At 35.7% G+C, this 23,439-nt stretch overlaps 1 protein-coding gene across 1 annotated transcript; it reads left to right on the top strand.

Moving 5' to 3' along the window:
• The first annotated feature begins 1,197 nt into the window (after window positions 1–1,197).
• LOC115226165 lies at window positions 1,198–21,986 on the top strand. Its single transcript, XM_036514894.1, has 5 exons — window positions 1,198–1,375; window positions 2,782–2,864; window positions 14,732–14,784; window positions 20,317–20,399; window positions 21,842–21,986. Exons 1-5 carry the CDS (start codon window positions 1,198–1,200, stop codon window positions 21,889–21,891), a joined length of 447 nt encoding a protein of 148 aa, XP_036370787.1. The 3' UTR covers window positions 21,892–21,986.
• The last annotated feature ends 1,453 nt before the right edge of the window (window positions 21,987–23,439 follow it).

Raw genomic sequence — 23,439 nt, 5'->3', positions numbered from 1 at the left:
AAAGAAACATAAGAGAAACATAAAAGACACCGGTAATGACACAGATCAATGCTTCACATTAACTGATCTACGAGAATATAGGAGAATAGAGCGTGACATAAGAGCATGGCTGCAATCTGTTGCCTGTTTCATTGTCTGTTCTGATCTCAGACCTTTCGGTTTTCTTGAAGCTGAGTTAGCTTATGTAATGATTCATTCATTTGCAATCACAGACTCCATTGGCTCTTTTGAAGACGCCAGCCTTCGGACACTATCATTGGTTATTTTTTCATGACATCCTCACTCAGTTTGGGAGATCCAATTTTCTTTCTAAAACTTTTCCAACATTGGAAGAAACAAGTTTCAATTTCAAACTAAGGCAATGCAAATCTTATTTCTAACTTCAATGTCTACATTTTCATTGCTTTTATTATTGTTAGGTGTTTGCGATTATTAATTGCGTTTTCGTGATGGATTCTTTTCTTTAAATATTCTTCTCCATTTCTGATATTTTTCGTTTTCAGAATGTCCCTTATTAAGTTAACAAGACCTTGGTTGTTTTCTCTCCAAATTTTATACTAATATACCGTATTTTCATATAAAATATACTTGCAAAATAAACGAAGTTTCTCTTGTGTTCGTTTTATGTATTTTCTGTTTTATTTTTGCTGGACTGAGGAGTTCAATCTGACAATTATATTTCAGTTCATCTTGGGTAAGGCATATTAGTTTCTCTTTTTGGTGAGTTTTGTACGCATGATTTTCCGTAATTTTATATGAAAAATTCCTCTTGAGCATTCCTCCAGTAAGAAGGAATTTTAGAGAATTGATACATCTTTATTGGGATAATTTGACCTATTTTAAGTTGGGCGATGTGTGACAGTGCGATGCGGTTTTGATACAGACCATGATCCGATGGCCATATCTCCTTGTGATCCGAGAGGTTTGGACACTGTAAGCATTTAAAACATGATTTTTGAATACTAAATAGCAATAATTTTACGGAAGTTACTTATGCTGTTAACTTTCAACAATTCGGAAACTCTTTTACGGTTTCACTTATTGCTTTTGGGTATTTTAAAGCAATGATTAAACTTACTTGCATGGTAAACATCCCCAGTGGTGGTCATTTCTGTTGTTGTGCTGTAATTAGCAGTAATCGTCCTAATAAATATTGTTGTTGTAGTGTATACTTTTCATATCTATTATACAGCCTGTATGCCGATTCGCATATCAATGAACGGTGCTAAACTGAAGACTGAAAGGTCCTGCAGCACATACAGAAAATGTGTTGAAGCTATGAGAAACAATACCCTTACATGCAATAAACGGACGAATGGCACGTCTTGTACTGGTTGTTGCGTCGGACACTTATGTAACAAGAATGATTTCATTGGTAAGTGTTATTTATTGTCTAATATAACACTAACAAGTTTATTACAAATTGATAGTTAATAAGAACATTTTATAGTAATTAATATACGGGAAAATATTTTGATGTGTGTATACTATTTGCAATGCTCTCTCTCCCTCTCTCCCTCTCCCCCTCTCTCTCTCTAACACACACACACACTCACAGATGGAATCAAACACCACGACATGAAGGAAAAGAGTAAAAGAGAGCACTTTTGGCGAGTGAGCAAAATATTGGTTAGAAAGCTGAATGCCTGGAACATAATTTCGGCGATAAACTCGCACGCAGTCGCAGTAGTTCGGAATGACGCTGGAAAACTGAAGTGGACAGAGGAGAAGCTAAAGGAGTTGGACAGGAAGTCAAGAAAGGTCCTATCGATGTATGGAACCAATCATCCATGTGCAGGCATTGATAGCCGATACACGAAGAGAGCGACAGGAAGAAAGGGAATGATAAGTGTGTATGAATATATATATGAAAATAATAGTTATCGCCATACTAATATGGCATTATAAAAAAATAGAAAAAGCTGTCCGCTTATTAGCTCCATGAGGCCATCGCCTTAAGTAGCTATTTGATACACAAACTGTATCCATATAACCTTCGAACAAGGGAGGTCAGTCGCTCCACACTACTTGACCGGCAGCTACTGGCTGGCTACGCTGCATTGAAAAGGGGCAATACCCGAAACGCGTCTGTAGCTGCCGGTCAAGTAGTGTGGAGCGACTGACCTCCCTTGTTCGAAGGTTATATGGATACAGTTTGAGTATCAAATAGCTAACTTAAGGCGATGGCCTCATGGAGCTAATAAGCGGACAGCTTTTTTCTTATTTTTAAGAATGCCATATTAGTATGGCGATAACTATTATTTTCCGGGAACGCTGCCGCTGTTCTCTTTTAGAGAGACTTAGTAATTTTAATATTTCTAATATATATATGTATATATATATATATATATATATATATATATATATAATTATTATTATTTGAGTGAATAAAATCCAAACTTACAAGGGAAAAATTAAATTTAGAAATACTAAATCAAATTTCACACAATATAAGATATATATAAAAAATTAAAATAAAAAAAACAGCTTTTATCAATTCAAAATGAACAATTAAATTACACCATCTAGAAAATTACATATAATAGAAATATAAAAAATAAATAACAATTAAATGTCAATGCTTAAGTAAATTGCAAATAATAATAATAATAAAAACGTATATAATAGGAAGAATAAGAATAATATATATATATATATAGTATTTTAAGTGTATATGTGATTATGAATGTATATTTTTATCTACGTATGTGGGTTTTATGTGCATCTATGACGTGTGTCTCATTTATAAACGCAGCGATTATTTTCTATATCAATCCATAGGCTGGACCAAATCCCTCGTATTTCGTTTGATTTTTAAAAAGTTCAACGAATATAAAATCCCTGCTGAGAACATATCAAGAGCCGTGAGTAGATATCTGCCCTCTCTCTCTCTTTCTCCGTACACAGACGCGCGTGCGCGCACACATATGCACTGAACATGCGCACACATGCATACACATACACACTCTCACGCACACATACACACACACACATGCATATTTTATAGAAGAAATGTGAAACATCAAATAAATAGTGAGGTTTCATGAAATTCAGACAATCAACTCCATTTACTGATAGTAAACTATTACATAAAACTTTCTTTTTTAACTTACTGAATTTTTGCTGGTCAATAAAAAGACTGTTCTATCCACTATTTTGTCTTTATATATTCCGTCTTATAATTTCCGATTCTGACAGTAAATAAAATCCTACTCAAATATTCACTAATCTTGTGTTTACACACACACACACACACACACACACACACACACACACACACACACACACACACACAACATACACACACACACATAAGAACATATGTAATCACACACTTCCTTTTGGTAATATTGTTCTTCTCAACATTTTCATTTTCCTTTCTGAAAAAGAGATATGCTCGGAACATTAAAAACCCTCTCATTTCCCCCACTTTACCGAGTGTCAAGCTAATATATTTATACATAATTATATTCTCAAACGCAGGATAATGCTAATAGTATAGCATAAACAGGATAACGTATTCACCTGTTGCCGAAAACTCTGTCGGCGGCCAGATTACGCGTCTTATAAAGCTAGATGTATATAGCCTAACTTTCCAGAAGTATTTGTCGTTCGCGCAGTTTAGCTTAATGGTAAAGCACTTGAAGCGTAATCACAGGGTGTGAGGTGTAGTCACATAGGCTGACGACAGATTTATCTGCACAATTATGGATATTTCATGCGGTTCACGTTATATCATTAGCATTATCCTGCGTTTCAGAATAAAATTATTTCTTTATTTTTCAATACATCTCAACGCTTTAAAATCAAGCTTTGTTTCTTGAATTTAATGTATATAGAATATATATATATATATATATACACATCCGGCTTTTCAGATTGAGCATGACCTTTCAACCGTGACGGGAACATTTAGAGTGAAGACTGTGGGTAGCAAATGCTTCTAACACATTTATCCAATTTATTTGCTTTGTTCCAAACATTCGATTTTATCGAATGTTATATACGTCACAATAATCAACAGTGTTGTACTTGTGACCCGAATATATTAAATTCATACATTGAATGAAAATGTTTAAGTGTTATCCATGTTTTATTATACAAAGGACACACAAAACCCATATAAAGATACAGAGAGAACTGTTATATATTATATATAAGATATATATATATAATATATATATATATGTAGATTATATATATAGAATGATTATAATATGTATATGATATATATATATATATACGTTGATATATATATTTCTATGTATATCATATATATATATATATTATATATTACATATATATATGTATATATACTTATATATAATATATATACATATATATATATAATATATATATTATATATATATATTACATATATGTATGTATATATACATATATAGGTATGTATAATACAATATATGTATATATATATACATATAATACATACATACGCATGAGTCGAAACAGGGCATCTGAAGAAGGGGAATATTCCTTGTATTGTTTGTCTTTACTCTGTTTTTTCGTGTTGAAAAGAGTCCGTTCCTTGTTGATTTTATGTTTTCGTTTCTCGTTGTTGTTCTACGTTTATTTTGTGGTATCCTGTACTCAGATATATATGTATACTATATAGATGTAGGTATGTAATATATGTATGTATGTATGCATATGGTTTTATTATTAAATGCTGTGTATTTAGTATATGTAATATATATATACAACAATACAATCACACATAATATACACAATATATATACACACATATATATGGGGGTGTTATATATATTAAATTGGAGGGGGTATCGGCAATTTGAAACCACAAGGAAATAATTCCAGTCACTAAGTGTGAAAAGAGTGCAGTGAGCACCAGTTATAGAAATATAGTTCATAGACTCCTAGCCACAAAAAGACATATGGTCTGTTTGCATTGACAGGGGAGACCATTCCCCGGTAAGCCAGTGGATAGATTAGCAGGTAATTTCTTATAGGAAGTAATACTCATCACGCAATGCTCACTCCATAAGGTGGTGGAGGCTAACTCACGGGCCTCTCCGTATCATGAGAATGCCATAGGATATTAGGGACTGATTTCACAAAATGGCAATGTGAAGATTATAGAATAATTAAGGTGGCTAACACGCAATTTAAAACCAACCGGGAAATTATATATATAAGATATATATATATATTATATATATATGAAGTGTATTTAAAGATTTATGCAGGGAGTGAAGACCTTCATGTGGATTTCTTAGTGGACGAATATATTCGTAAGGCAAACTTTTAGTCACCCGCTTGTAGTTCGAGCCTTCTTCACTAATTCTGTTCTCAACCATACTGAATGCGGTTATTTTAGCTATGATGATCCAATCCTGAGCTATGTTTGAATATAGTGATAGAAAGCGATGTGAAAGACAGTGGTGATGGTGGTGGAGGTGAAAGTGATGAAAATTATTGATGGTGATGGCGTCAGAAGTCTGGATGGCGTGTGTATGGCAGATATGGTGTCGATGGTGGTGGTACTGTTGTTTATCATGAAGCTTTGCAATAAGTTCCGAGTCGACAAATTATATCATTGCTTTGATGAAAATTGTTCATTGCTTGAGAAATATTCATGTTTCATGAAATTTAATATGTACTCAATGCATGGGGTCATTGTTGGGCCCAAGGATTAACAGGGGAGCTTTTAAACGATGTATAATATATATATATATATAATATATATATATATATATATATATATATCAACGTATGTATATTTCTAGCTAGCTAGCTAGCTACATACATACATACATACATACCGACATACAAGTATGTATTTATTTTTATTTCAGCTCAACAGAAATAAAATATTTGCTATTTACTGTACAGTATTTAGCGAAATGACTGAAAGTCAACTGCGGCGCAAATCTCCCAAGTTTTGAACAAATCCCAGGAATTGCTTAACTTAGGAGTTAAGAAAAGCCACATTAATTCATTGATGAAAGTAAGTATCGTGTTTCTTATTAATTTATCATCATTACCGTCATAATTAGCTTCATCAATCACCAACCTCTTAGTCGTTGTCGTCATCATCAACCACAGTAGATGATACCAAGCACACAGACTCTCTCCCTCTCTCTCTCTCTCACACACAACTATTTATTTACATTTTCTCAACGCTTGGATAATTTTTAAAAAAAGCATTTTATTTTGCGCTTTTCCGTTTCTTGTCCCTACGGAACTGTTTGTCTTTGCTCAGTTTCTTTTTAATTATACCAATTAACCGAGGGCAAAAATGTTTTCTTCTAATTTTGTATAGAAGTAGAAGATGCAGACTCTAATGGGCAGAAAAATTCAAACAATTCTAGTACTTGCTTTAATTCAAACAGGAAAACTATTTAGTGCTGCAAATAATTTTCCTCGGTGAAAATTCATTTCGTACGAAGTGATCATATTAATTTTTTAATAAGAAACGATAGGTACACACACAGCTCATACGATTTAAACAGTGTCTAAGAGATATAAGAGAGGAACAAATCATATCCCATTGCCGGAAAAGGATATATTTTCACTTCGTTTCCATTCATTTCATTTTACCATCGCCAAATCAATATAACATCTACTCATTTCTAGCGTACATTAGGTTTTGCGCTTCCGGTCAGTATGTCTAAAGAGTGATCAATATATTGACGAAATTCAACACTAGAGGCCGCGAAACAGACTAGCATTCTGAGTAGTCATATCCCGTAACCAGTTATATATTGCTCGAGAAAATATAAAATATATATATATACATATGCACACACCTCTATTTCTATTTTATTTATTGTTTTTAAGAATATATAAGAAAATATATATATAAGAATATATATATATAATCTACAGGATTCAAGTAGTTATGCAGTTTCAATCGGCTAAATTTAATTGAACAATACAAAAATTACATCAATTTAAATGCAATGCCATCTTCAGCTGCCAAATAATGAATTAGAATTTTAATAAGTAGGACACTTTAATGTAATTTTTCTCAAATATTTGAACAGAGCAAGAATATGGAGAAAATCATATTGTCGCCATTTTAGTTAAGAATTGACTACACTTCCAAGAATTGCATGGAGCCTGGTTGGGTCCTTGTGTTGTAAGGGATTGTAATTCATTTCTAAATCATTTATCTCTTTACAAACTACTAAATGAAAACTAGAAATCTGTCTATTTTGAATAAATATATATGCTCTCCGTGTATGTTTGCAACACTTCGTGTATCATTGTCCTCAAATCAGCCAGCAGGTGGTCCAAACAATTTATTTCCAACATTAACTGCTACTACTACTACTACTACTACTACTACTACTACTACTACTACTACTACTGGCTTCTTTCATGTCCATATTTTGCTTCTTTTTCAGTGGTTTGTGATGAAAGCACAACATCAACTAACAATCGAGCTTTCTCTTGGCCAATGACAAAAATAGGAACTACTGCGGAGATCCCGTGTCATGGAAATGTAGCCACCAGGCATTGGTTCGTTTGTATTGATTTATTTCTACTCAAAATTTGAAGCTTTCAGCGTCATCCTATTGTGAGAGAATGTTACTTGGTAGAGCAGATAACAGCTTTATAGATTAACAAGATAGAATTAAACGTCATCGGTTGCAATCTCTTGTCCCAGCATTTTTACATTTATACATTATTTGATATAATTTAGCCTTGTCCTAACTATCTAGGTTTGCTTTGTCGCCAATATTATACAAAGCTTTCATTTCATTCGTTTTTATGTTCGGGTCGATGAAATAAATACCAATTGAGCACTGGGTTGGTGTAAACGACTTATCCCTTCCCCTGAAATTGCTGGCCTTGTGCCAAAATTTGAAACCAATATTAGACAAGGCTTTATGTGAGAGCTAGCGGAATCGTTACCATGCCGGACAAAATGCTTAGCAGCATTTCTCTGACTTTACATTCTGAGATCAAATGCCACCAGGGTCGACTTTGTCTTTTACCCTTACGGGATCGATAAAATAAGTACGCTGGGGTCTATGTAATCGAACTACCCCGCCCAAAATAGCTGCCAAAATTTGAAATCAGCATATTCAAAGATTTAAAGATTCTTGTAAGTTCCAGAATTTCACAAAATAATTGTAGCAAAGAAAGCACATACCTAGATACAGCCAATAGAATCTATCAGTGATTCTGTTGGATTCAGGCTAATACTATTTATTCATTTTATGATTACATTAGAGCTATATATCTTGCTAGTACATGATGGTCATCTGGGATTTCACTCATCACAGACTATGTAACACGGTCTCTCTTCTCTCATTCTACCCACGTCATTCCACAGGTTAAGCATCTAAATTGTTCCTCCCAGAGGCTGAGCTTTATTAGTTTTAAGACAAGACCAACTGGTGGAATCACTCAAATCTGTGCATATGTAGGAAAAATACATAAATCCATTGCTGCCGCTGTTGCTACTGATGTCTATGGTGGCGAAATATTAGCAACTAATTCCCCCATTCAACTTGAACTAACAACTTGGCTCCTTAATTCTGCATCACCTACACCGTTCCAACTAATCTTGTATTGAATAATCATAAAAACAAGAAATTATTGTAAAAAAAACAGATGCAGGAATATTGTTTTATATCTGAACTCTAGTTAGAAAATATTGACATTAGTTTTGAGGATAGGGGTCAGGAGTAAATAATAGATTTCTCCCCCAAATGCAAGACACCATTTATCCTTCTTTCACTAAATTATGAGTTCAAATCACGACCAGTTCGAAGGTTTCTTATATTCCTCTGAGATTGATGAAATTCTCCTCAGAATGAATAAACTCGACTGACAATATTTAACATTTATTTTTTCAGTTCTTCCAGAACGATGGGGCATCCAGAAATGGCATCAAGTCAAAACCTGTCATCACAAAAGTGTTCACCGTTTACTGGTATCTGGCAAGAACCAGACATGTCTCAATGTTACAATGCAGAACAGAGCAAAGGCATTGATGATGGTGAGCGAGCAAATTATTTTTAAATGACTTTTACAGTAGTAGAAGTAGCAGGATGAGAAGAAGTAATTTTGTGAGTGACTTTCTGTCTGTTAAATACGACCACTCTGGTGGTGGGGGGGTGGGGTGAGTGTGTATGTGTATGTCTTTCTATGTCTGTTCCATTATGACTGTCCTGTGTGTGTGTGTGTGTGTGTGTGTGTGTGTTTGTAATTACAATGATTTTCAAAAGGTAATGCAACCTATTCTCCCGTTTGAGTCCTCCAGGAATGTGTCCATCTCGTTCAACGGCAAATCATTTGACTCATTTATGGAAACGTTATGAAAGAATTTATTACTTTGGAGGGTTGAGTTCATTATTGTAATATCGTTAAAAGCACGTTTTCGTAAACATTCTGCAGACAGGCTGAGTAGAGAGAGAAGCAGAAATAACAACAGGGATATTACTGGTACATACCTATTTGCATACATTACGTTGGAGCGGTGGTTGTAGAATCTTCAAATATTCAATGACATACCCTACATATCTGTTTGTCATAGAATATAAGCAATTTACTTCTCTCAAATGTTATTATGGCACTGTCAAATTGAATAGATTTTCATATGCATTTAGTGATGTGATGATTTCAATTTCTCATTAGACCATTATGAAAACTTATCACTATTAATCCTTAAATTAGGCGGTAAGCTGGCAGAATCGTTAGCAGAGCGGGAGAAATGCTTTGCAGTACTTCGTCTGTCTTTACGTTCTGAGTTCAAATTCCGCCAAGATTGACTTTGCTTTTCATAATTTCTGTGTCGATAAAATAAGCGCAAGTTGAGCTCTGGGTCAATGTAATCAACTTAACCCCCTACACCAAATCTGCTGGTCACGTACCAATATTTGAAACCTATATTATTCCGTTTATTATGTCCTTTCATTTACACGATTTTTTCATTTCATGTTCATTTCATTCATCGCTTACAATGCCCCCCCCACACACACACACACTCCCTCTCTCTCTCTCACTCACACTCACACACACACACAGATGGAATCAAACACCACGACATGAAGGAAAAGAGAAAAAGAGAGCACTTTTGGCGAGTGAGCAAAATATTGGTTTGAAAGCTGGAAAACTGAAGTGGACAGAGAAGCTAAAGGAGATGGACAGGAAGTCAAGAAAGGTTCTAACGATGTATGGAGCCCATCATCCACATGCAGACCTCGATCGCCGATACACGAAGAGAGCGAATGGAGAAAAGGGACTGATAAGTGTGGGAAACTGCGTGCGTTTCGAACTCGAAGGCTTAATGAGATACCGAACCCAAAGTAAGGAAACCTTGTTAGTGACAGTTAGGAATGAGGGAGTATTGAAAGCAGGAAAACCGAAGGAAGAAACACAAAAAGAAATGAAGAAGAATGGCGCAAGAAGGGAGAACACAATGAATTTCCATATAACAAAAAATAGGTGGGGTTGGCTGATGAAAGGAATTCTAAAGAAAGAGACCGAGAACACTATATTGGCAGCGCAAGAGTAAGCTTTGGCCACAAACTGGAGGGTCGACATTAGAATGAGCAAGTGTCCAGGAACTCCCACAATGCAAGCCTCAAGGAACTCCTACAAAACCTCTGATAAAGAGAAATAATAATCAAAATAAATAAATTTTTGACAAAAAACAGTTGCTGAAAATGTGCCGCTCAACATCCGAAAGCAGATATCAACCGACTGTAATTAAGGAAAGACCAGACTGGGAGATGCTTAATAGCAGTAGAAGAACGTATAGAGATGCAAAAATAGCTTAGCCGAGTATTTACAGAGCAGCACAGAAAAAAACTACTAAAGACTGAATAAAAAGGCAGGAAAAAGCAGACTTCTCTTGCTATATTTCAAATGAAAAGGCCTGCTAGTGTGAAAAGTGCAGAAGAAAAACTGTGTCCAAAAAGCCTAAATTAAGCGACGCGAGAGAGAAAAGGCCCAGTACTTATTCTTTGTAAGCCTAGTATTTATTCTATCGGTCTCTTTTGTCGAACCGCTAAGTTACATGGTCGTAAACACACCAGCATCGGTTGTCAAGCGATGTTGGAGGGGGGGAACAAAAACACACACAAACATATACACACATACACACACATAGATATATATATACATATACATATATACGACAGGCTTCTTTCAGTTTCCGTCTACCAAATCCACTCACAAGGTTTTGGTCGGTCCGAGGCTATAGTAGAAGACACTTGCCCAAGGTACCACGCAGGTTCTTCCTGAAATTTCAATTGAAAGCGATTCTCCTTCCAAACGCTAATATCCCTCTTCCTTGCACACATTGTATCCCTCGTACACAGGGTAATCAAATTAATAAAAACCGCTTTAGATATTTCTTTTGCGTTCTATTTTACTGTGCTTTTATTATTGTCATTTTCCTTGTAACTGTAGGCTTTTTGTTTCGAAACCCATAAAAATGGCCATTGGATGGTTTTGTGTTGCTGGAAAGAACAATCATATTCTAATACATAGTCTGCATGTGTGGGCATGGTTGGCATATATATATGTATATAGATATATATATATATATATATATATATATATATATATATATATATATATATGCGTAGTAGGGTGTGTTGGTAAGTAGATTGCTTACGAACCATATGGTCCCGGGTTCAGTCCCACTGCGTGGTACCTTGGGCAAGTGTCTTCTGCTATAACCTCAGGCGACCAAAGCCTTGTGAGTGGATTGGTAGACGGAAACTGAAAGAAGCCTGTCGTTATAATGTATATGTATATATATCTATTGTGTGCATGTGTGTATGTTTGTGTCTTTTTTTATCCCCCCTCCAACATCGCTTGACAACCGATGCTGGTGTGTTTACGACCCTGTAACTTAGCGGTTCGGCAAAAGAGACCGATAGAATAAATACTAGGCTTACAAAGAATAAGTACTGGGGTCGACTTGCTCGACTAAACGCGGTGCTCCAGCATGGCAACAGTCAAATGACTGAAACAAGTAAAAGAGTAAAAAGAGTAAAGAGTATATATGAATCTTTAGTCAAATATATTCAATGAGAATATTACATACTGAATATATATTGAGTGCTCTATTGTATCAAAGTGTAATATTATTAAGGTATTATATATTTAATGCGAGCGATTATAATATTTTTAAATAATATGTTATTATTAATATAAGAATTCAAATCAGAAAACTTCACAGAAAGATATACACGTGTGAAAAAAAATGGTTGTATTAAAAATATATAAATAAATAAATATAAATATTTATAAAAAATATATGTATATATGTATACGTATAAATATATAATGTATATGACAGTTATAAGTTTTGAATTAAATATTTAAACCTTTTTACGATCGTTTCACAGAAAGCTCTGTCCCTATAATGAAATCCTATATTGGATACGTGTACGTGCACATAGATGCAAAATAATGTTCTACATGTATATTTATATGTATATATATATATATATATGATATATATAATATATATATATATATATATATAATATATATATATATATATATAATATATATATATACTATGTTTACTTTATGTATGTACATATGAATATAAACTATATATATATATATCTCTATATATAAACGGCAGTTTGTCTGTGCGTGTTTCGTGTGTCTGTTTGCTTGTACCCTCACCCTGACCACGGCTTTCAACCGATTCTGATGAAACTTGACACCCACATAGCCCAATGTCATAATTCAAAACTAACGCAGTTCCCCCAGTTCTGAAAAAAATCGATAAAATCGACATGGGGTCGAGAATCAGAAACAAACCACAGACTGTCTAGGGGACGCAACTCAAACTTTTTTAACTCAAAAAAAAATTTACCATCATTTTTTTGCTATTTTTTTGGCTATAACTCCCTAAAATGCTTTATAGTTATTTCCCTTACAAACCTGAGCAACGCCGGGCGATACTGCTAGTATATATATATATATGTTACGTATGTATGCAAATGTGGGCTGATTTACATATATGTATATATAAATAGATGAGTGTATTTTTACCTTGTTAACGATTAACACGGAAAAAATAAATAAATAGTTACCGGGGTAGCAAAAATCTCGCAAGTAAAGATGTTGTAACTCCTTGTTTATAAAGGTAGAAACTTCGTGTTTACGTTGAATATTTTGAATAAATATGAATAAATAAATGGAGTTTAACGCAGGTGTAATCAAATATTTTTACTTTCGACACATTTTCGACAATTCCACTGTTACTATTCAAAAGAATAAATGAAACAATGCAATCTTCTCTTCAGAAGTGAAAAAGCGAGCGAAACTTGTCAATAAGACATTTTAGCAAAAAAATGATGGATTTGTGTAGCGATAGACAGAACGCGATTAATATTGTTTAAAAAAACGTATATGATATAACTCATAAGAGCTAACAGAAAGAGTAGGGATATAATAGTGAATGTTAAATATAAGGAAATTAAAGTTTGAATTATATATAATTATAGAGACTACTTATATGCACTAAAATGTTTCTGCCATGCTACATCTGTATGCTGCTCTATAACCGTGCTACTAGAGTATTTTAGAAAAAATAATGAAAAATAGCTCAGAATTGCAGAGAAGACAGAATTTCTTGCCTTTGTCATATGGTAGCGAAATTGTGAGAATCAACCATTCTAACTGAAATTGTTCATATATATATACACACACACATATACACTACTGTCAGAAATTAATTAGCACCCTTGATTTGCTCTTCACTCAAGGTATGTGCTGTCACCTAGTGGCCATATCTCGAACTATTGCTTTGTTGCGAGTTCACTTTTGCGCAGAACGATGACGTAACTTTGTTTGCAGAGCAGTTTGAGAGTCTACAGCCTTATGATGTTGACATAGCAGTGCAACAACTACTTGGAGTGCTGATGCAGACAAATTCCTTTGTTAATAGATATAGTAGCGCCTCGCAAGGACCGAAATCACCGTATAAGTTTCTCATCGCGTAAGACGTTTTGAACAGCTCATAGGTTAATTAATTTAACCTATTTAATGTAGAAATTGAGAAGTGCTAATTAATTTCTGACGCAAGTGTATATTATATATATATATATATATAATAAGTACATGGAACTGTATGTGTACAAACATGCATTTATATATGTGTTTATACATGTAGATGCAGATGTATTAATGTTGAGTCTGTATGTCGTATATATATATATTTATTTATAGTATTTTTAAGTGTATATGTGATTATGAACGTGTATTTTATCTACGTATGTGGGTTTATGTGCATCTATGACGTGTGTCTCATTATAAATACAGCAATTTTTTCTATATCAATCCATAGGCTGGACCAAATCCTTCGCATTTCGTTGATTTTAAAATCTTTCAACGAATATAAAAAACCTGCTGAGAACATATCAAGAGCCGTGAGTAGATATCTGCCCTCTCTTTCTCCGAAACACACACACACGCGCGCGCTGAACACGCGCACACATGCATACACTCACACACACACACACACACACACATGCATTTTTTATACAAGAAATGCAAAACGTCAATTTAAATAGTGAGTGAGCTCAATACGTTTCGTAGATAGTGATATCGATTTGTTTAGCCTGATCAGCTTAAACACATCAAATACATATGTAAAATGATTTCCTTATCTGTATCTTTTATACTTCTCAAAGCTTTTAAATCAAACTTTGTTTTTGAATTTAATGTATGCATATATATATATATACACATCTGGCTTTTGCAGATGGAGCATGAGTTTTTAACCGTGACTGGAAAATTCCGAGTTGAATATCCTGGGTAAGCAAAAGCTTCTAACACATTTATTCAAATTATTTGTTTTGTTCCAAACATTCGATTTTATCGCACGTATATACGTCACCATAATCAACAGTGTTGTACTTGTGACCCCACAATATACTAATTCGTACCTTCGACGAAATGCTTAAGTGTTTTTATCAATGTTTTATTATACAAAGGATAAACAAACCACATAATGATAAAGAGAGAACTGTGTGTGTATATATATATATATATATATATATATATATATGCATATATACATACACATACATACCTGTATATATATATATATATATTATCTAATAATAATTTAACATTACTTGAAAAGGTAGTGGGTAGCGAACTTCTTTACTACTTCAGGGAGTGACGACCTTGCCTGACACGAGTTCCGGGCTCAGCTGGCTCCGGCAGACAGTACCCGGTATGGGCCCCTATCCAGGGTTACGGAACGGAAACAACCTTCAAAGAAATCCGGAGTGGAGCCCCGAAGGCGGTCTACTGTTCGACTCGACACTCTTCCGGCAGCTCCTGCAACCAAGCTTGTGCCAAACGTAATGCATGACTGCACTCCTTTGGACACATCAGCAAGGTCGAGAGAGGAAACCTGACGATGGGCTACCCAGGACTTTTTCTTATAGCCCAGGCTTGCGCAAAACTGGAGAGGACACTTCAGTGCTGCTGTTAAAAAAGCGCAGAAACAACACGGGAGGTAACAGTCACGAGTGATAAGTCTATTCAGATTGGCGTAAAAATATGGGCGCTACGGTTACCTCTGACGGTGTGGGGGGGACCTCCGTGTCCTATTGGTTAGCTACTGCCCACCTCAAGCTGGGCAGCCCCCAGTAGTAAGGTGCTGACCCGCCACAGGTCGCCTGCTTCATGGGTGCTTGAAGCTAAAAGTATGACTTGAAAAGCGGCCTGCAACCTCTGCACCAGGCAAAAACAACTAAAAGTCAAAGAAAACACCAGTTGTTGCGGTTGGCAAGTTGGAATGTCAGGACCATGTGCCCTGGAATATCTGATGATCTACTCAGGGTTGAAGACACAAGGAAAACGGCCATCTTGACCGTGAACTAAAGAGGCTCAACATAGATATTGCTGGGCTGCAGGAGACAAGTCTCCCCTCGAAACGGCAAACTCAAAGAGCAGGATTTCCACCTCCTTTTGTCAGGAAGCGATCCAGAAGAACCTCGTCAGCATGGCATGGCTTTTAGCGAGAAACTAATTACTCTCCTCAATAGAACCACCATCAGGAGTCACTGAGCGTATCCCCTCACTGCGCCTCTCGACTTCTTCTGGCTCAGTACATCTACTCAGCATCTCTACTCCCACTCTCTACAGCTCAGAGGAGACCAAGTACCAGTCTACAAGATCTCAAACTGTGTCATAGAAAAATACCAACGACTGAAAATATCTACCTTCTAGGGCATTTTAACGCTCGCGTGGGATCTGACCATGATTCGTGGCCCATTTGTGTCGGACACTTGGTATTGGCAACATGAATGACAATAGTCAGAGACTACTCGTATTCTGCACATACCACAACCTGTGCATCACAAACACATTCTTTACCAACAAGTCTTCCCACAAGGCATCTTGGAGACATCCAAGATCTCACCACTGGCATCACGCGGATCTCATCATTACACGGAGATCCTTTCTGAATTCTACTCTATTGACCCGCAGTTACCACAGCGCGGATTGTGACACAGACACTCACTAATTAGAAGTAGGGTGAGGATTCTGCCTAAAAAGTCCATCGCTTCAAGAAAGTCGGCCGACCACGCATTTTAAACTGCCAGAACCTCGGAACCTACACTGCGAAAATGTTTTGCTGCTTCTATCAAGGTTGCCCTCAGTAGCTGCCCAACCTCCTCTGCTGAAAGTAGGTGGAACTATATCAGGGAAGCTTTGTATACGACATCAATAGATACTTCGGCATGAGATGGAGAGAAAGTCAAAACCCAGATTGGTTCAATGCTGGGCTCTCAGAGCTGGAGCCAGTTATCGAAGCAAAGCGTGCAGCTCTGATGGAATACAAGAGTGATTCTTCTACAAAGTCACTCGAAGAACTCTGAAAGGCACGAAATAAAACCAAACTGACAGCCAGACGCGTGTGCAAATAGGTATTGGCAGGAAATCTGTCAGAATATCCAGTCAGCTGCTGACAGTGGCGACACCTGTGGGATGTATACAGGTTTGAAGAAGGCCCTCGGTCCATCCGCAACCAAGTCAGCCCCTCTGGAGATCTCATCAGGGATCAAGGCAAGCAAATGGATAGATGGGTGGAGCACTACCAGGATCTCTACTCAGGGAGACTACAGTGGCTGAGGCTGCAGTCGAGAGTGTCAAGATCTTGCCAGTCATGTGCGAACTTGACAGTCCGCCATCCATAGCAGAGCTCACCAAGGCTGTTGACTCCATAGCAAGAAATAAGGCCTCCGCGAAAAGACGGCATCCCCTCAGATATCATCAAAGCCGGCAAAAACACACCATCCTGCTTCGGCATCTTCATGAGCTTCTGTGTCAGTGCTGGGAAGAGGGTACAGTCCCTCAGGATATGCGGGATGCTAAACATACGCTTTACAAAAACAAAGGTGACCGTGGTGATTGTAACAATTACCGTGGTATATCTCTTCTAAGCACTGTTAGAAAGACCTTTGCCCGCGTTATCCTGGCAAGGCTACGACTACTTGCTCCTCGTATCTATCCGGAATCGCAGTGTGGCTTTAGAAGAAAGCAGATCAACTATCGATATGATATCTCCGTACGCCAACTTCAGGAGAAGATAAAAGAGAGCAGAAAATGCCATTATAATGGCCTTCATTGATCTAACAAAGGCTTTTGACTCGGTAAGCAGAACAGGCCTCTTCATCTGCTCCAAAAACTCGATGTCCACCGAGGCTGCTGAGGATCATCAAGTCTTTCCAGATGACATGCAAGGCACCATACAGCACAACGGTTCAACATCAGCGCCTTCCAAATAAAAAATGGGGTTAAAGCAAGGTTATGTCACTCGCTCCTACATTGTTTGGCATTTTCTTCTCGCTCTTACTATCACAAACTTTCAGACATTCAGATGATGGAGTGTTTCTGAACAGTAGAAGGACGGGAAACTGTTCAATCTCTCGCGCCTGTGTGCCAAGACCAAAACAATCAGAACGTCCTGATCAAGGAGATGCTATTTGCTGATGATGCTGCTGGTATCACACACAGAAGAAGCCCTCCAAAGGCTCATTGACTGTTTTGAGCAAGCATGTAACGACTTTGGCTTAGCTATCAGCCTTAAGAAGACCAACATCATGGGTCAGGCTACATCGGGCACCCAAACATACATATGGAGACCACAGATTACAAGAGGTGGAGAAGTTTACCTATCTGGGCTCTACCGTCACCTACAACCTATCCTTTGACGCTGAGCTCAATATATGCATTGGAAAGGCAGCTGCTGCGATGGCCCAACTCTCCAAACGGGCTTGGGACAACAATAAGCTGATGAAGACCACGGAAATGAAGATCTACCAGGCATGTGTACTCAGCACTCTACTGTATGGAAGTGAGACTTGGACGCTATACACACACCAAGAGCCTCACCTAAACATCTTTCACCTGCGCTGCCTCCGAAAAATCCTCCGCATCAAATGGCAGAATCATATCCCCAACAAATATGTCCTCAGGCAAGCAGGAATACCAAGCATGTTTGCACTCCTCACACAAAGACGTATGAGATGGCTTGGGCATGTTAGCCGTATGAAAGATGGCAGAATCCCCAAGGACATACTCTACGGAGAGCTTGCTAGGGGTACTAGGTCTGTGGTTAGACCGCTCTTACGTTACAAGGATGTTTGCAAAAGGGACATGAAGGCCTGCAACATCAATATTAGCGGTTGGGAGGCAGTTGCCGGCAACCGTGGAGAATGGCGACGTACCGTAAAAGAGGGAATACAAAGGAGTGACAGAGAGAGAGAGGAGAAATGGAAAGAAAAGAAGAGACGTCAACAAGAAACTATGACATTACAACCAGCCAGGAACAGTCTTCGCTATATTTGCGGTACCTGCCAGAGGGAGTGTTTGTCCAGGATAGGACTACACAGCCACAGCAGGAAATGTATCAGGATATGAAATATAAAAGCCGGACTGGACTATTTTATGCGCAACTCCATTGTCTCCTGAGACAAAAAGGATGCCAACCAATATATATATATATATATATATATATATATACATACACACACAGAAGGATAAGATCAATATTTAAATATCGATTTTATCAGGTGGCCAGCATGGGAATAAAAAACATCAAAGGTAACAATTATTTAAAATTATAATATAGGGTAATAGCAGTCAAATCTTGACTCTAGAGCCACATTAAATGTTCATATAGCACCAGGAGAGAAGACGAAGAGACAAAATAGAATAGCAAACATTTCTGGATAATTCCAGATCCCGGATTTCTGACTCTGCATAAGAAATGCTCTGCCTTCATCAGTGGAATATACTCAGAAAAGCAAATAAATACAAATATATACATATACAACATACGATATACTTACATATACGAAAGTATTATAATATATATATATATATATATATATATATATATATATATATATGTATATATATATGTATGTATGTATATATATATATATATATATGAGCGTGTATATATAAATCAAGGCGGCTATCAGCATTTTAAGACCAACAGGGAAATAATTCACAATCACTAAAGGTGACAAGAGTGCAGTGAGCACCAGCATTATTAGAAATATTAGTCATAGACTATTTCGTTTTGGGATTTGGTTTGCAAGATTCTTTATATGAGTTCGTTTGTTGAAGCATATTCTTTCTGGGGAGAGCCATTTTCTTTTTGTGCCTTATAATTCCACACACTCACCGGTAACATTTCAACGTATTTCTTATTTTTATTTTCCTAAAACTTTTCGTTGAGTCTTGCAAACTTTTACCAGTGATTGTGTTAAATTATAGTCATAGACACCTTAGCCATAAAAACATATGGTACATTGACAGAGGGGGACAACATTCCCTACGGTAAGCCAGATGGATTAGATTAGCATGGTAATTTCTTATAAGAAGTTAATACTCATCAGCAATGCTCACTCCATTACGGCTGGTGGAGGTTAACTCACGCCTGTCAATATCTTTGAGAATGACATAAAAATGAGTGATTGATTTCCCAAAATGGCAATGTGAAGATTATAATATATTGAAGGTAGCTAACACACATTTTAAAACCAACCAGGTAATTATATATATATAAAATGTATATAAAAACTTATACACGGAGGGAAGACCACCATGTGGATTTCTTACATGCTAAAGAGGGCAAGCCACGGTACTGGACGAATATGTTCTTAACACCAACTTTTAGTCACCCGCTTGTAGTTTTAGCCTTCTTCACTAATTCTGTTCTCAACCATACTGAATGCGGTTATTTTACCTATGATGATCCAATCCTAAGCTATATTTGAATATAGAAATAATTGAAACAAAACAATTAATCTCTTTAAGTGTTCAAAGTCAACTGCGGCGCAATATCTCCCAAGGTTTGAACCAATTCCAGGCATTGCTCAACATGAATTTGCTTGATGAAAGTAAGTATCGTGTTTCTTCATTTTTATAACACCATTACCGTCATAATTAGCTTCATCAATCACCATACCATCCTCTTCGTCGTTGTCGTCATCATCAACCACAACGGATGATACCTTAGGACACCCACGCGTGCACGCAAGCGCACAGACTCTCCCCCTCTCTCTCTTACATACAACTATTTATTTACATTTTCTCAAAGCTTGGATAATTTCAATAAATCAGCATTTTATTTTGCGCTTTTCCGTTTCTTGTCCCTACGGAACGGTTTGTCTTTGCTCAGTTTCTTTTTAATTATAGCAATTAACCGAGGGCAAAAATGTTTTCTTCTTATTTTGTATAGAAGTAGAAGATGCAGACTCTACTGGGCAGAATAATTCACACAATTCCAGTACTTTCTTTAATTCACTCAGGAAAATTATTCAATGCTGCAAATAATTTTCCTCAGCCAAAATTAATTTTGTTCGAAGTGATCATATTAATTTTTGAATTAGGATCGATAGATACACACACAGCTCATACGCTTTAACTCATCTCTAAGAGATATAAAAGAGGAATAAATCACATCCCATTGCCGAACAATGATATAATTTTTTTCACTTCGTTTCCATTCATTTCATTTTACCACTGCCAAATCAATATAATGTCTATCTATTTCCGGCATAAAAGAGGTTTATGCGCATCCGGTCAGTATGTCTAAGTAGTGGTCAATATTGAGGAAATGCAACAATAGAGGCCGCGAAACAGACAATAGCATTTTTACTAGTCAAATCCCGTAACAAATTATATATTGCTCGGGAAAATGTAAAAATATATATACATATACACATACATATTTCGGGATGGTCATGTTATTTATTATTTTAAAAAATATATAAATGAATAAATATATGTGTGCATATATATATTGTGTGCCCAGGTAGAGTATACGGGGATCTCTACGTACAACAGTGTTCGGGCAAACAGATCACATTGGCATAATTTGAAGAACGCTGTCGAAGTAGTTTCTCATGGATTCAGATCTACGTTTCGAGCATTGTCTTCTGTGAAATATACACGCTGGCCATTTTCAAGATGTGCAGATAGATTTTAAGAAAGTGTTCCTACATGTAAACAGGATGTGACATTTGTGTTGACAGTGTATTTGTCTCAAAGCAGAACAGTTCTTCCATCAGCGCTTGTCAATTGGCTGAAGTAACATGAAAGGCATCGTCATTCATGGTATATTCGTGAATAAGTCACAAACTGAAATACGTTGATCTATTGTTTAGGGAAATATTATTTACTTGTTTAAGGGTTGTACTGGATACATAGCGAAAACAGCTCTAACAGTTCAAATAGTAAGAAATAAACATATATATATATATATATATATACAAATTCATACTATCCGGTAATTAATGTGCTTAAACTTTTATATTTTGTCTTTTCATTATGTTTCCAGGTTCAAGTACTGGTAATGGAACAGATAGAACAGCAGAAACAAACTTTTGAGTGAAAATCGAAAAAGAGCCTCCAAGAATCGTCTTTGATGATATTTTATGCTATAAAACGATATTTTCTGCATATATAATACAAAAATAAAATTTTCTCCATATAATATAAAATAATATTTTCTCCATATATAATATGAAATAATATTTTCTCCATATATAATATAAAATTATATTTTCTCCATATATAATATAAAATTATATTTTCTCCATATATAATACAAAAATAAAATTTTCTCCATATCTCTCTCTATATAAACGGCAGTTTGTCTGTGCGTGTTTCTGTGTGTCTGTTTGCTTGTACCCTCACTCTGACCACGGCTTTCAACCGATTCTGATGAAACTTGACACACACATAGCCCAATGTCATAATTCAAATCTAACGCGGCGAAAATTTTGAAAAGTTCCCCCAGTTCTGAAAAAAATCGATAAATTCGACATGGGGTCGAGAATCAAAAAAAATAAACCACAGACTGTCTAGGGGACGCAACTCAACCTTTTTTTACTCTCAAAAAAAAATTTACCATAATTTTTTTTCTATTTTTTTGCTATTTTTTGGCTATAACTCTCTAAAAATGCTTTATAGTTATTTCCCTTACAAACCTGAGCAACGCCGGGCGATACTGCTAGTATAATATAAAATAATATTTTCTCCATATATAATATAAAATAATATTTTCTCCATATATAATATAAAATTATATTTTCTCCATATATAATATAAAATAATATTTTCTCCATATATAATATAAAATAATATTTTCTCCATATATAATATAAAATAATATTTTCTCCATATATAATATAAAATAATATTTTCTCCATATATAATATAAAATTATATTTTCTCCATATATAATATAAAATTATATTTTCTCCATATATAATATAAAATAATATTTTCTCCATATCTCTCTCTATATAAACGGCAGTTTGTCTGTGCGTGTTTCTGTGTGTCTGTTTGCTTGTACCCTCACTCTGACCACGGCTTTCAACCGATTCTGATGAAACTTGACACACACATAGCCCAATGTCATAATTCAAATCTAACGCGGCGAAAATTTTGAAAAGTTCCCCCAGTTCTGAAAAAAATCGATAAATTCGACATGGGGTCGAGAATCAAAAAAAATAAACCACAGACTGTCTAGGGGACGCAACTCAACCTTTTTTTACTCTCAAAAAAAAATTTACCATAATTTTTTTTCTATTTTTTTGCTATTTTTTGGCTATAACTCTCTAAAAATGCTTTATAGTTATTTCCCTTACAAACCTGAGCAACGCCGGGCGATACTGCTAGTATAATATAAAATAATATTTTCTCCATATATAATATGAAATAATATTTTCTCCATATATAATATAAAATTATATTTTCTCCATATATAATATAAAATAATATTTTCTCCATATATAATATTAAATAATATTTTCTCCATATATAATATAAAATATTCTTTCGTTGTAACGACACTATAATTGTACGTTTCAATACAACACTATGCATGCATGAGACTGTATAATCCACCATGATGTAATTTAAACGAGTTTC

The sequence above is a fragment of the Octopus sinensis genome, linkage group LG29 (genome assembly GCF_006345805.1).
Source record: "Octopus sinensis linkage group LG29, ASM634580v1, whole genome shotgun sequence".
NCBI lineage: Eukaryota > Metazoa > Mollusca > Cephalopoda > Octopoda > Octopodidae > Octopus > Octopus sinensis.
The sequence above is the reverse complement of the archived record's forward strand: the minus strand, read 5'-3'. Positions and strand labels throughout refer to the sequence as shown.

Excerpts from the sequence above, each read along its gene's own strand:
- LOC115226165 (XM_036514894.1), top strand. The coding sequence starts at position 1,198 with ATGCCGATTCGCATATCAATGAACGGTGCTAAACTGAAGACTGAAAGG. Across the intron at positions 2,865-14,731 it reads CTGAGAACATATCAAGAGCC|ATGGAGCATGAGTTTTTAAC; the intron begins GTGAGTAGATAT and ends TGGCTTTTGCAG. Across the intron at positions 20,400-21,841 it reads CATGAATTTGCTTGATGAAA|GTTCAAGTACTGGTAATGGA; the intron begins GTAAGTATCGTG and ends TTATGTTTCCAG.